Raw genomic sequence first — 13,548 nt, forward strand, 5'->3', positions numbered from 1 at the left:
AATCCCTTACCATATCGCAGTTCACGAATTGCAAAATTCAGATTTTTTATTTTTTTTAATAGATCAGTGTTGTGCAGTTACTCACCTGCACTTTCCTACTACAGTTAGCTTTATTGGCTTTTTTATTTTCATGTGGCACCAATGGCACACATAAGGACAAATGGGCTCTTGTTCTTTCCCGAAAAACAAAATTTACTGGGTAATCTCATGTATTTCGTAAATCACCAAATTGCTGAAGGATACAATGAACATGACCACAGTCAGCATTTCATGAAATAAATTCAAAAACATCTATGGAGAGGCATTTGTGGAACGTAACACTTGCGATAAACGAGGGATGACTGTATTCCTCAAATGTGATTTCATATTATTGTAAACCACTGTGCCTGAATACAGGAAAATCTAAAACTGTATTTAAATAATGATTCAATTAAGAATGACTTCCACACAAAAGTTAAATACATATTGTCACTGTTTGAAAACGAACTGTTCTAACAGATTAAATGCAAACTTATTGATCCCAAAAGTTAAATACAACTAAATTAGATTTCAAAATACTTACTGAAATCACTGTAACATTATGCTCAATTTCCACATTTAATTTGGCGATTCTTTCAAGTATCACTAGAGGGGGTACTTGTACCACTTTACCATCAGTTGAATGTTAACAAGCAAGTGCTTCATTCTGTACTTTCTTCATACACAATTTACGGCACTATACTGGACCTTCATAGAAGTATTTACACTTTTTTTTTCACATTAACTATTAAGCAGAGATGGCAAACGTACTAACATATTGGACTTAAGCAGAACAGATCATTTTGAAAAGAAAACGAGACAATCGCAAATCCTTCTTGTTGATGACAGCATCGAAAAATGCTCTTAAATAAGGCCATGAATGGGAAATATCTTGCTTCTCCGAATCGTCGTTAACACTCCCTGGTTCACGTCCCTCTATGTTGCATTTTCTCTCCGCTTTTTCAAACCCGAAATAGCTCAATTAATTAAAATCTGAACCGTGGTTGACCTCTCTTTAATTTATGTTTTTCTGGTTGAAAAAAGGTATCACACCTATTTTGACAAAGGATTAGAAATTACAGATAGCCGATTTTCATGTTAATGTCAGTCAGTGAAATGCATCCTTTCACTCACTGTACAAAATAGGAACACGTTACCATTAGTCACATCAACTTTATTTGCCATTTCCAAACAACACACACACACACACACACACAAAATTGAAATGTAAGCATCACCTCTTGCACACTCACAGACGGGTATTGGCTACATTAGTGGTTATGTTTCAAAAAAGGAAGTAAACATGAAGGGAGCATTTCAACCATGGCAAACATCCCCACCACCCAACCATACATAGATATAGACTATATTGTTTTCTTTTTTTATAGCATTAATAGAAAAAGGCAAAACAATTTATTTGAATCTGCTGTCTCACAAAACTTTCAAGAGAAATAAACTCGCGGTGGATATCTGCTTGACCCCCCCCCCCCCCCCCCCCCCAACCCCAACCCCAACCCCCAAAACAATGATTCAACTGTTAAGCCAATGATAGCAAGCACTACGGTGGTTGTTTGTTATTTTACTTTACTTTATTTTTTGTAGTTTTAGCAATGAGATCACACTGTGAAGATGCAGGCGGTACACTACTCTTTCCTTACAATTCAAAAGTAGACATTTTTCTCTGTCGAGGGGCATGTGGTGTGCTGGAGGTTAGCCCTTAAATGAAAAATATCATACTTTGGCCCTCTTTCATCCACTTGCTAACATATTGGCTTCACCTCAACACGTAAAAGCTGAAAACACTCTCACCAGTGTGTGTGCTTTTCAATAAATACATACCACGGGCATTCTTTTGCATTTTCATGACATGAGTGCAATAAAGAAGTGGCGGAACACGGGGAGGATTTGAAAGATGAACTGCAAAGGAAAACGTGGTTCCGTGCGTTGCAGTTTTTGTGGTTGTTATTGTTGTTGCATAGACTCCCATAGTGGCCATCCTGTTGGTTTATTGTGTAATTGGTCTCAAGGTAAGAAAAGCTGTGGCTCAGTTAACAGCAAAGAAAGGGAGTGAGGAGGGCAGTTTTTTAGTTGCTAAAATTGACATATGTTCTAAGTAGACTACTCACAAAAAGTTCAGGATGGACGGCTTCGGGTGAAATTTCAGGTTGAACCTTTACAGATGAACTTAATTGGACTTTTTGAATGCGCATGTCCAACTGTTGCGTATCTGTCACAGGAAGGCCTCGTAGTGGACGCCGTTGAAAATGTTCATGGCTCAAACAGCTGTTATGAATGTTTAAATCCACAAATCACCCTTTACATTTCCAAGGCCGTCCACTTTTATGCCTTTCTGTGATTCTTCCAGTCTCTCTGTTGCGACCTGTCAATGACATTGTGTGACGCTTTCAGCTTAGTGGCCACTTCCTGTTTGATGGCAAGGTACCGTTGATACATTTTGGGGTGTCGCGCCTTGGTCTCATGATGTCAACGTGAAGAGAATGACGAAGACGAGCGTTTCCAGACCAATCCTTACGGAACCTGCAAATGTATCGGCCCATTCCGGGATCCAACACCTGTTGTGAATTTTGCCCTTCAGCTCCTTGTTGTCGAACAGCAAGTTGTGCAAAAAGTGCTGAAACCTTCAACAGTTGGATGGATGTACATTCAAGATTTTAGAGAGGTCAAATGAAGTTGGCCTGTGAAGATTGTTGTGCATTTTATGTTCATCCTGAAATTTCACCCAATAGCCGACTTTCCCAACTTTTTGCGGAAAGTTGTATTAGGGGATTTCATTCAAATGTGAAAATAAAGTCAGCTAAGCAGTCGATCGGCAGCGTCAGACTGGTGCTGGGCGACATTCAACACTGACAGCAGGTAGGCAGCGGTGTGCGCTGGACACAAACGCTCGTTTTCAGATACAAGTGGGCACGTTTTCCCTTTTCTTTGGTGACTGAGGGGAATTCTTCATTCTGAATCAGTCCTGCACGCTTCTGATTCAATATGGGATTCAAATTGCTTTTTACAGCAGTGTTGGGAAACCTTTGTCTTATGTTTTATATCTTACAAGCATTTGCGGGTTCAACTGTTCACCTTCTGAGGTGGTTTTTGTTTGTTTGTTTTTAGAGTTGTAAATGCTCTTGTGGGCCATATCCATAGATTCCAGGTTAGCCCAATTCGGAAACAAATAAAGCAAAGACACGCAATATAGTGCTTAAAAAAAATGTTTGTCAGTTTGGTCAAATTGGCGTGGACGCAATCATTTGTGTACCTTCACGATGCCGGCGTTGCGTGACTCGGCTGGCCTGTTTGAGCACCAAAGATTACTTCATCACAAGTTAATAGAATAAGAGTTAAAAATAATACAAAAAAAGATCATAATGGCAGTCCATCTCAAATGAGGTATTTTAAAAAAAAAAATACAAAAAAAACAGGTGAAATGTTAGAATCCAGATGTGCGAAATACAATATGAGGAGTTAATACCTAAAGCTAATTGTGGGTTAATAGCGTCGAAGGTGGCGGTAAAAATCAAGTGTTAATGTGTGCTGGAAATAAATATTAGTATTCTTTCAATTTTCCTGGCAGGACTTAAATGAATCTTCCAATGAATTCTCACTTTTTTAGGGATCATTCCCAAGTTCCGGTAATGATTTTTACCTTTACAGTTTCAACTTCAGCTAAAGCAGGGTACACGCATACCGATAACCGGGCCAAGTTTGAGCATCCTGAGCTCTCCTGGAGGAGATGTAGCATAATGAAGTGCAAGATGTTTGTTTATCTTTTTTATCAATGTTTAATTATCTTTTGTGTCGCTTTTATAGTAAACTTAACCAGGGAGTGACAAATTAACAGCTTGAAGCAGACACGCTAGGTCTCTTATTTGCGAATGAGTCTTATTTTCCTCAATAGTCTCCCATTTCTTGACAGCGACAGAATGAGAACAGGCACTAAGGAAAACTTGTATAATTGAATGTGTGTGTTAATACATTTAAATGTTTACAATATGCTTTTTTACGGTCTCTGTATATTGTTGAGTTTCCCCTATCGCAGGTGGGACTGGAACATATACCCCAAGATAAAAAGGGAAAAAATATGCACAACAGGCTAAAAGAGCAGTAAAGCACACACTTGCTCATTTTTTCCTGCGTGGGGTCATTTCTCCTTTAAAAATCGGTTAAGATGGTAAATGTTTGTATGCGAGTAGCCTGCTTAAGCCTGTTTCAGCTTCATTAAAACAGGCGGAGGAAGAGACAGTCTACGTCAACAATTTTGAGTGTGAGCACGTTAAAGTTATTGAGCAGGTGCAGTGCCGCCTCATGACTCCCCTGACGGACGCACGGTCAAAAGAAGAGTGGGGGAGGGTTCAAATGAAAATTCAGAAAAATGGATATTATGTACACAAGCAGCTCTCTGGCTTTTTTTGTTGTTGTTGCTGTTTGCCCACTATAAAATACAACACCTCTCCCGGATTCTCTTGGCCAAACTTTTGCTTTTCTTCTTTCCGTTCTTCTCTTTGCTGTCCTCCATCTTCCTCGCCCGGATCTCTCTCATCAGATCAAAGAACACCTGCGGGGGGGGGGAAGAAAAAAAAACAGGAAGCTTACAGTTCCCGTTTTCCACCGGAGAGAGAGAGAGAGAGAAAACGCTCATGGGACGGACCTTGTCGACGTTGGCCCGGGTTTTGGCCGAGGTCTCCACGTAGCACACCCCCCAATGCTCGGCGCGGGCCTTGGCCTCGTCGGCGTTCACCTGCCGCCGGTCGTCCAGGTCCGACTTGTTGCCCACCAGCAGGAAGGGAACGTTCTCGTCCTCCTTCACTCGCAGGATCTGCTCTCTGCCCAAGAAGAGGAGAAGGTGGAGGAATTGGCCGTGAGTAAGACCAATCAAGTGTTAGGCATGAATGTGACCAATCAAACTTTTCTTTTTAGGGCAGTGCAGCATCAATAGTTTTTCTTATTCTAAATAAATGATGGCTTCAGGAAATTGCAACTGTAACAATTTGGACAGTCTGAATTTGTTAATGCTTTGGCTCCACCTGCTTTGTTTTTGGGTGTTATATTTCTAAGAAATTAATAAATAAAGGTACATTTTACAAAAAAACGTAATCTGAAAGTAACTTTAGCAGGTAATAAATACTAATTAGTTGATGTGCAATGTATTTGTATTCAGATGTTTTGGTACAGTAGCTGGGCTCTCCACTAACTTTTGCACTGGTTGCACCAGCGCACGATTTGGTCACACCCTTTTTTGGGGAGGTACAGCATTGACCATGGATGGGCCATCCATCCATTTTTTCACTCCACACAGGCTAGGCCGGATTTGAACCCGCAACCTCACAACTGTGAGGCAGAAGTGCTAACCGGTCACCCGCCGTGCCGCCATATATAATTTTTGTATCCCATTGTAAAATGTATTTTTATTTGATAATTTAACATTGGAAGTTTTTTTTTTTTTTTTTTGTTTCACTTGAAATGTCATTAAATCTGTTACATATTAAGTAATCAAGGCACATTTTGTTCCCTTACTGTACTCAATGTGAACCAAATCATGACCAAAAAACCAAGGTATGTACAGACAAAAGTGTGATGTTTGGCTTATGGTTACACTGCAATGAATTAGTGATTGTTGATTTTGACAAGTTTCTGTCATACCTGAAGTCTACCGTGGCCGCAAAGGACTCCAGCTCCGTGATGGAGAAAACGCAGAGGAACCCCTCGCCGCTGCGGAAGTAGTTGTCACGGATGGCGGCGTAATCCTCCTGCCCGGCCGTGTCCAGAATGTCGATCTGAACCTCCTCGCCGTCCAGCACCACCTTCTTCCTGTAGCTGTCCGCTTTGGTGGGCTCGTAGTCTTCCACGAACTACCGCAAAAGCCGAAGAGAACAAGCGGGTACACCGAACGTCAGATATTCTTTACTACGTCGACGTGAACGCGACACGCGCTTACCTCGTCGTACATGAACTGCAGCGTGAGGGCCGACTTGCCCACGCCGCCGCTGCCCACCATAATCACTTTGTGGAGGGCTAAAGAATTCTGCCCTTTGGGTTTAGCAGCCGCCATGGCTCCGAGTATCCAAATGGGAAACGATTGTGAAATGAAGGCTGTTTGAATTAGACCAACAACGCCAGCTTCAGCAGCAAAGCTTTAAATCCTTGAGGAAAAAAAGCAGGATAATTACATTTTCATCATGTCATCCATGAATGCCTGTCTCTGAATTAGGTGCTACAAAGACTGTTCATGGAAGACATTTCTCAATTCTTGGAAAAATTGGTGCCAGGATACTTCCGGATAGTAGAAAAGCAATTGACTACTCCTGACCTGAACTGTAAAAATGTTTTTTTTTTTTTTATTCCTGTTACTTTGGAGCTTTGGCTTTTGCCACCCGTAAGTACGTGTGACATCGTGGCGATGTCACACGTCCTCTTGGAACACCTTTTAAAAGCTTGTTTATAGCCACGCCAATGAACAGTTGACACAATGGATTTTGGTCGTGTGCAGACAAACACCAAGATGAACGTGCAAAAGCAATGACGTCATGGAATCAATGGTACTACAAGAATTTTACAAAACAGAAACTGCAAGAACAATTTGCTGGATTAAAAAAAAAAAAATCGCTTTTATGCAGGGAACATTATTTAACATTAGCAAGCTGAAGTCCAGTCTAAATGGCCACTATACTCCTCACTAGTATTAGAATTCTGGTATAAGAAAGATTACATTCACGATGTTTGTATCAGGTGGTAGGGCGCATTAATAAGCTACAAAACATGTGAAATCTGTATAAGCAACATGCATCATTCACTTGGTTAGGATAAACACAAAAGTCGCAAGATAAAACTATTAGCTGTGAACGTTTCAGTCAATATTGACTCACTTGTGTTATTCTAAGTGACTTGAATGACAACGTAGTCTCGGAAGGACAAATGAAATGTTTGTGTTGAATGCTGCCAAAAACCACAATGCGTGACGTAATGCAGTACGGTTATGGGATACCTGGCTGCTAGGTGAGTTTCTTAATTAACAATTATTAAAGTGACAATTGGATTATTATCACAGCATTAATTCATTTGCTCATCTGAGACGTCAACACAGACGCCCATAAAAGCTAGTAAACGTCAAATAATTCAAATGTCAAGAATTTGAAACTTCTACTAGCAACTTAGCAGCGCAGTTAAAATAATACAATGGGTGAGAAGAAGAAGAAAAAAGCATTAGCTGGCTGTGTGGTGCACGGTGGGCGGTGCAACGACCAAAACGACCACTTTCAGCCTTAGCGGTGAGATGATGGTGATGACCGTTATCGTAAAGAAAAAGGAACCGACAGTCGTGACGGACAAAGGCCGAGGAGAAAATGCCACACACGGCAACAGATGTTCGCCCGGATCCTCCCTGCCTGCCCGGCCAGTTCGGACGGCGGCCACTCTGTCGATTCAACAGCAGGCTAACCAACAGCTAATCACAAGTCAACGATGCGACGCTAAGCGACAGACGGCCTTATGAGAGATGTACTTCACCTAGCGGAGTTGCTGCAAGCTTTCACGTTCGGGACCGCCTCGGGCGTGCTTTTCAGTTGGCGTGGGTAAAAGAAAAAAAGAGACTTCCTTGCTGGCTGCTCGTTAGCTCATGGCTAGTTCCCCAACCTAGCTCGAGCCTGAGCAGCAGAGATGTGACAGGCGAGCAGGCAGCGGGCAGGGCTCCACTCGGCTAATCTCGGTTTCACTCGGCTACACTCGGCTTCGTGAGCCTCCGCCCTGTCTCCAAATTTGCCCCACTCTCGGCTATTCTCGGCTCCCCTCGGTTTTGTGTCGCCCAACTCTCGGCTCATCTCGGCTAATCTCGGTTTCGTGAGCCTGCGCCCTGCCTCCCTCGAGACTAAATCCAGTAAACTAATTTGTTGTAATTTAAATTTGCATATCTTTTCCCGCTCTTTGTCCTGTTGCTATGACACTTTTGAAATGCGTTATGTGTCTCGTTTATAAAAATGTCTTGATCATAACTTCCATAATTGAGTAATTGCCTCATGATTTCTTTAAAAGGGTTGCGCGATTGAGTGGGCGGAACTAGGCACCGGGGAAAAAGACCTTCACGGGGCAGGTAAATGTGAGAAAATGTGTATCAAAGTCTTTTTTTTTTTTTTTTTTTTTACAGACTACTTCAAAGAAGCCTTCCCTATTTTCACAGCGATGAACTCCATTTTAGCACAGCTGCACTCGAAGTATGCGGCAAAGACATGGAATGAGACTTTCCAGCTGGTTAGAAGATGCATGGTCAGTCCTTTTGAAAGCTGTTGGCTACACTGCACCACATCCACTTGTATGGCAGGCCTGTTGAATGGTGACGATGCTAATGAGCGTGTGAGGTCATGTGCTGTACACATTCGAGCCATTGTGGTGAAAGTGTCACATGCCCCCATTGGATTCAGTTTGAACCTCTAAAGCATCAATTCTCCTGTTTTGCTCAGTTGTAAGTGTGCTGCCTTCAGTTATTTGCATTGGAGGCCGCCCCACTTGCAGCTATACGCGTGAAAGGCAAAGTTAAAAGAGATCGAGGGATATTAGAACGACTAAAAAGTCTATATTTAAGGCTGCAAAAGAGGATTTAGTTGGGTGAGAAAAGTCCTTTAACAGACATCTTCGTCAGTTCACTTAACAGGGGTTGGTCTCGACCTCTTTTTGATCGATTTAAGATGTTGACAGTTTGGCGAATGCCCCTCTGGATTGTCCTGTACACTAAAAGGAATGAACGCGTGCACGCACGCAAGGCCATCTCACTCTCCGTATTCTTGTTGACACTTTGTCAAGCCAAGTGTCTTTGCACACGGATTCCTTTGTCACACGACTGTTCTGTTGTTGTTGTTTGTCTACGGAGTCTCCACACAGCCATCGTCTTTATCTCATCATAGGACAAACCCCGAGATAACGCCGAACCCCCCCAGCCGCTTGTTCGATCTCTGGAAAGGCTCCGGGAGGTGTTTAACGGTAAACAAAAGGGCAATAGAATAGCATTGACCGAACACAGCTGATGTTCTGTTTGCGTGTGTTTTAGTGTCCTCCGTGAAGGCCGTGAGAGCTCGTTTGGAGGCGCTGGCAAAACAGCAGGGGTAATGACAAAGAAAGTTCCTGCTTCAATTTTGAATGCGCCCGCGACATCTTGTAATCTGCATTTGTGCTTTATTGCCAGTCGGGCAACTATTTTTAACCTCGAGCCTCAACAATAGCAACCTGAGTAGAGAAATGCTCATCTCTCTTTTGTGGTTTATTTTGGCATCGGCTGACATTTGTGCTCTGGTGGCAGGATGGGCTTCCACGTTAGCGAGGCCACGTGCTACCTGACTGCTGAGCTGTTCTACCTGGAGGTGACGCTACTGCCGCGCGGCGGCGTGGAGGAGGTCAAGGTGGCGCCGCACGGAGGAGCCCCGGTTGTGTGTGACCGCAAACCGTTCGGAGCGCATGACTTTCTTTTTATTCCGCTCTAATATGAAAAATGTCTTTCAGAGTAGCGAGTCCCTCCTGCAGCCTCTCTGGTAAGCCTGTGCCACTTTGTTAGGTACTCCTTACCCTTTTTGTCCTTCCCACCTCACGAAATGGGATTTGGGGTGCTGCCAACGTCGTTGAGGTTTTCGTCCAGGTTTAATAGCATGACACAGATGCTGCATTGTTCCTGTACAAACGTTTAGAAGCAGTTCTTGAAGATGTCATGCAAATATATTGAACTTGAAGTTAAACACAACTGAACTGTACTTGGGAAGTGATTTGTTTATTTTTTTATTTTTTTTGGGGGGGGGGGGCACCAGTAGTTGTAATTGAGACGTCCCGAACTTTGAGAGTCACTGATTAACCGCTGCTCCCCTCGACAGGTGTGCTTAATCAAGCGGCTGACGCTTTGGTAGGTTACATGCTGCTTCTCATTTGCTTTGTTTACCATCAACAGCTCAAAACACTTTGCGGAGTTCTCCGCTAAACTCAAAGACCTCGTCAGCCAGTACGACTTCCCTGGAGACAAGTACTAATATCCATCGTATTTAGTCATGAAATACTTGGATGTGAATTTGCGACATTTGTCGTTTAACCACTTTGTTTTCCTCTCAGGGACGTGAAATTCAAACTATTCACGGCTCTTCAACACCTCGGGAAAGACATGGAAGTGATGTCGCAATTGCCCCGGTGAGTGGATTCATGTTGTTTCAGGGGCCCGCTGATTAGCACATGAATTGTAAAATTGGGGGGGGCAAATGCTTGCAGGGGGGCAAATGACGGCAGCCGCCAGACGGACACACTTAACGACGGCTTGCTCGGCTGTTTAATTGCCGGAAAAGCTGGTAAATGACGACAATAAGACAACATGCAGAACCAAATTCTCTTTTTGATACAAGTGTTTGTTTTTTTCAGATTGCCCATTGACCATCCAGTTCTACTCTGTCCCAACCGGTGATGCGAATAGAAGTGATGGTGCGCATTCAGGCGAAAAGCAGGCGGCCCAGGTGGCTGTGGTCTCCAGTCATGTGACGCACAAACTTCAGATGGCGTCAGTCGTCCAGCTGCCTCTCCTACTGGACCCCGAAGGGTAAAGTCGATTCATTCTGCATCCCACGACAATAAACCCCCATTTATCACTGCTTTAAATTCCTGACCTATCGATGATTTAGAAATACAGTATAATATAGAATTTTTTATTTTTTTAAACATTTTCCCCTTCCCACATGCTTTTGGCCCCCAAATACTGAGCAACGCGGTCGAAAGCGACTGAACTGGACTGCTGTGGGGGAAAAATGCAGCAGTAAAACTGTGACCCGATATCGGGTTTGAGGGGCCACATACGATTTCCTGTGGTGAATTATTGTTTTGTTGAACCACAAAAAAATGTGAACTTCTACAATGTTTCAATTTCCTTGCCGGACATGTACAAATAAACCACAGTTTTCCCGTCTTGTGCCCGACGAGCGAAGTGCCGCACGAGATGTTTCCCGCATGCTTCGTGCTCCGCCTGCAGCCGGCCGTACCCGTGCTGACGACTTTTGTTGACAAGATCAACCACATTACAGGTCTAAATATTTATTTTTTTTGTGACTCGATATTACTCCACACAATTGAAGTCTGTCTTTATTTAGTGTCCACGACAGTTTCAAAAATATGATCAGTTATAAAGATGATATTGAAAATTTCTGCTACTAGTAATGTGTCGATGTCAACCAATGCCCGGCTCCACTAGGAGCACGTGGTTATGCTACTAGTGTGTAAATGTACATTAACCCCCTCTCCGTCGCGGGGTTACATTCCAGACTCCCCCCGTGAGAAGTGAAAATCCCCGAAATCGAAATCCCCTCTATGACTACATAAAGCCACATTGTTTCTTTCCCAGAGGTTGCAGTACCAGACGCCGAGTTGCAGTGGGCGCAATTTCCCACTCTCCTGCTGCGAGCTTCAAAAGGTTTCCAAAATCCAGAGGACGAGCACGATCGCATTTTCACCGTGGTACGTACTAGAAAGAATTCTGACGCCGTGCCATGCCGTCACGTGAGCCATATGATGACTGTTCACCGCGTGCGAGTGTCCAGCTTCTTCCCGGTGACATCGCGCACGCTTACGTCTTTCCCGGAGCGGCGTGGGAAGCGCCCTGCCACGCGGGCACCCTGACGGACTGCGTCCGCTTCACCCGCCTCGCCCACGTGCCGCGCCTGGTGGAGGTGCTGCGGCATCAGTGCGCCATCAACGCGCTGCTGCGGAGCTGCACGTCCCGGGCGCCGGGTAGGCGGGATTGACGTCCAATCTCCTCGGCCGAGGTTCTAACATCGAATCTGTTTTAGTTTCAGATTGCGAGCAACACTTTGAGGTCCGTCCAGAGGCTGACAACGGCTTTTCTGTGACGTTCCACTGGCCAAACACTGACTCCCTCGCACTTTGTGAGCTGCCCCCCCCCCCCCACACACACACTTAGTTATGCTTTTCTGTGATATCACAAAAACATTAGCTGTAAAAAAATAAATAAATAAAAAAACTGCTAATAAAGCCAACTATTAATAATAATCTTGTTGACAGTGCTGGTGAGGATTCCAGATTCTCACCAGATTACATGCAGATTATACGGTGCTGGGATTGGAGATTCCTCACTGGATGAGTTTGTCTCCGGCATCATGAACAGGTATCTACCTCGGTTTTTACCTTTCAGAATAAAATGTTGACTTGGAAAAAATAAAGATCTTGACATTTTTTTTATTTCAAGAAGTTTTTTTAAAAAAAATTTTATTACGAGTGACACACTTTGTCAGCTCACGTCTCACTCCATATAACAAAAATACAATACTTACTCTCCTGTTATCTCATTTACCAAAGTGTTACAATTAACTATAGCCACGGAACTGAACTGAAACGTCACTCTGTAAGATTTTCAAGTGCACACTCCTAACCGAGTCGTCTTTTGCCCTGACAAATTACCCCAAAAATAAATGTAAAAAGTAGTTCCCATGGTCCAAATACAAAATGTCTAAATATTCTACAAGAAGCAAGGCATCCTCTGTATATTGAAGAAAGGATCGGGACCGAGCTCTGTTGCAAAGAGCCAAAATCAAAAAATACTTGACGACCCCCACCCCCCAAAAAAAGCTTTAGAATTGCCTGTTGATGCCAAAAAAAAGGCCCTATTTTCTACTATACAAGGTCATGGCCTGACTAAATGAACACATGCCCTTCACACTCGTATAGAAAAGCAAATACTTTAATATTAGACATGGCTTTGGTCGGAGCACAAAAAACTGTAAAATGGTGAGCTTTTCAGCAAATAACAGAAGATTCGTTTAAAAAAAAAAAAAAAAAAAGGACCTAGCGAATGCTGAAAGGTGTTTACTGTATTTATAAAAAAAAAAAAAAAAAAAAAAGGACCTAGCGAATGCTGAAAGGTGTTTACTGTATTTTAAAAAAAAAAAGGTCACCGCGCCTGTGATTTAGATTTTTTTTTGTATGGTTTTGTTCCAGGTGCATGTCCATCCCGCTGACCCTGCAAACATTGTACGGGAAAATAACATCCGCGACTCCCCCCGATTCGGAAAAGGTCCTCTCGACGCCCCCGTGCATGCCCACGGAAGACTCCTCGTCTGTGTCCCAGAGCGCATCGGAGGAAAGCTCCGCCTGGCGGCTCCCCGACGTAACCGCGAGTCTCGCCGCCGCGGGCGTCTTGCCGCGCTGGCTGACCACAAACGGCCAACGCTGACAGCTGCTCTACTTTTACTACTTCTAGATTCCCAACACATTTTGAACGATCAATAAATATTTCCACTTAACTGACTGTTTACTTTGCATCAAACCAATTGGGACAGCTGTGCTCGCTAGCGACAAACTTGAGTCCACACATGCAGATAATTGGGCCGATTTTGAGCGGGTTTCAAAAGTCTCTTAAAGATCGTCCTGAGCAATTATCCTCAGGGCCGACAATCGTCAATGTTAATTAAACCTGTTCGGTAATAATAAATACAAATTCTCGTGCGTGTGTGGTCGACACCGTGTTGGGCCGAGCCGTGGACCGATTGCGACGTGGAACAG

General features: G+C 43.5%; 2 protein-coding genes across 2 annotated transcripts; one reads left to right on the forward strand and one right to left on the reverse strand.

Moving 5' to 3' along the window:
• Positions 1 to 1,171: 1,171 nt before the first annotated feature.
• Positions 1,172 to 7,715, reverse strand: ralaa (v-ral simian leukemia viral oncogene homolog Aa (ras related)). The gene is made up of 5 exons (XM_061666236.1): positions 7,531 to 7,715; positions 5,963 to 6,167; positions 5,668 to 5,876; positions 4,676 to 4,850; positions 1,172 to 4,582 (listed from the first exon to the last, which is right to left on the reverse strand). Exons 2-5 carry the CDS (start codon positions 6,074 to 6,076, stop codon positions 4,460 to 4,462), a joined length of 621 nt encoding a protein of 206 aa, XP_061522220.1. The 5' UTR covers positions 6,077 to 6,167; positions 7,531 to 7,715; the 3' UTR covers positions 1,172 to 4,459.
• Positions 7,273 to 13,261, forward strand: zgc:111976 (mediator of RNA polymerase II transcription subunit 1-like). Its single transcript, XM_061666235.1, has 16 exons — positions 7,273 to 7,521; positions 8,165 to 8,283; positions 8,919 to 8,994; positions 9,062 to 9,116; positions 9,311 to 9,437; positions 9,511 to 9,539; positions 9,947 to 10,018; positions 10,105 to 10,179; positions 10,258 to 10,334; positions 10,405 to 10,579; positions 10,933 to 11,057; positions 11,375 to 11,487; positions 11,571 to 11,760; positions 11,820 to 11,915; positions 12,052 to 12,154; positions 12,985 to 13,261. Exons 2-16 carry the CDS (start codon positions 8,200 to 8,202, stop codon positions 13,217 to 13,219), a joined length of 1,632 nt encoding a protein of 543 aa, XP_061522219.1. The 5' UTR covers positions 7,273 to 7,521; positions 8,165 to 8,199; the 3' UTR covers positions 13,220 to 13,261.
• Positions 13,262 to 13,548: the final 287 nt, after the last annotated feature.

The sequence above is a fragment of the Phycodurus eques genome, chromosome 21 (genome assembly GCF_024500275.1).
Source record: "Phycodurus eques isolate BA_2022a chromosome 21, UOR_Pequ_1.1, whole genome shotgun sequence".
Lineage (NCBI taxonomy): Eukaryota > Metazoa > Chordata > Actinopteri > Syngnathiformes > Syngnathidae > Phycodurus > Phycodurus eques.

Bases quoted from the DNA above. Each gene is read 5' to 3' on its own strand.
- ralaa (XM_061666236.1), bottom strand. From the start codon at position 6,076: ATGGCGGCTGCTAAACCCAAAGGGCAGAATTCTTTAGCCCTCCACAAA. The intron at 4,851-5,667 runs GTATGACAGAAA...CTTCTTGGGCAG, and splicing joins GCGGCCACGGTAGACTTCAG to AGAGCAGATCCTGCGAGTGA. The intron at 4,583-4,675 runs GTCCGTCCCATG...CCCCCCCCGCAG, and splicing joins CCCGGGCCAACGTCGACAAG to GTGTTCTTTGATCTGATGAG.
- zgc:111976 (XM_061666235.1), top strand. From the start codon at position 8,200: ATGAACTCCATTTTAGCACAGCTGCACTCGAAGTATGCGGCAAAGACA. The intron at 9,117-9,310 runs GTAATGACAAAG...CTCTGGTGGCAG, and splicing joins GCGCTGGCAAAACAGCAGGG to GATGGGCTTCCACGTTAGCG. The intron at 10,019-10,104 runs GTACTAATATCC...TTTTCCTCTCAG, and splicing joins TACGACTTCCCTGGAGACAA to GGACGTGAAATTCAAACTAT.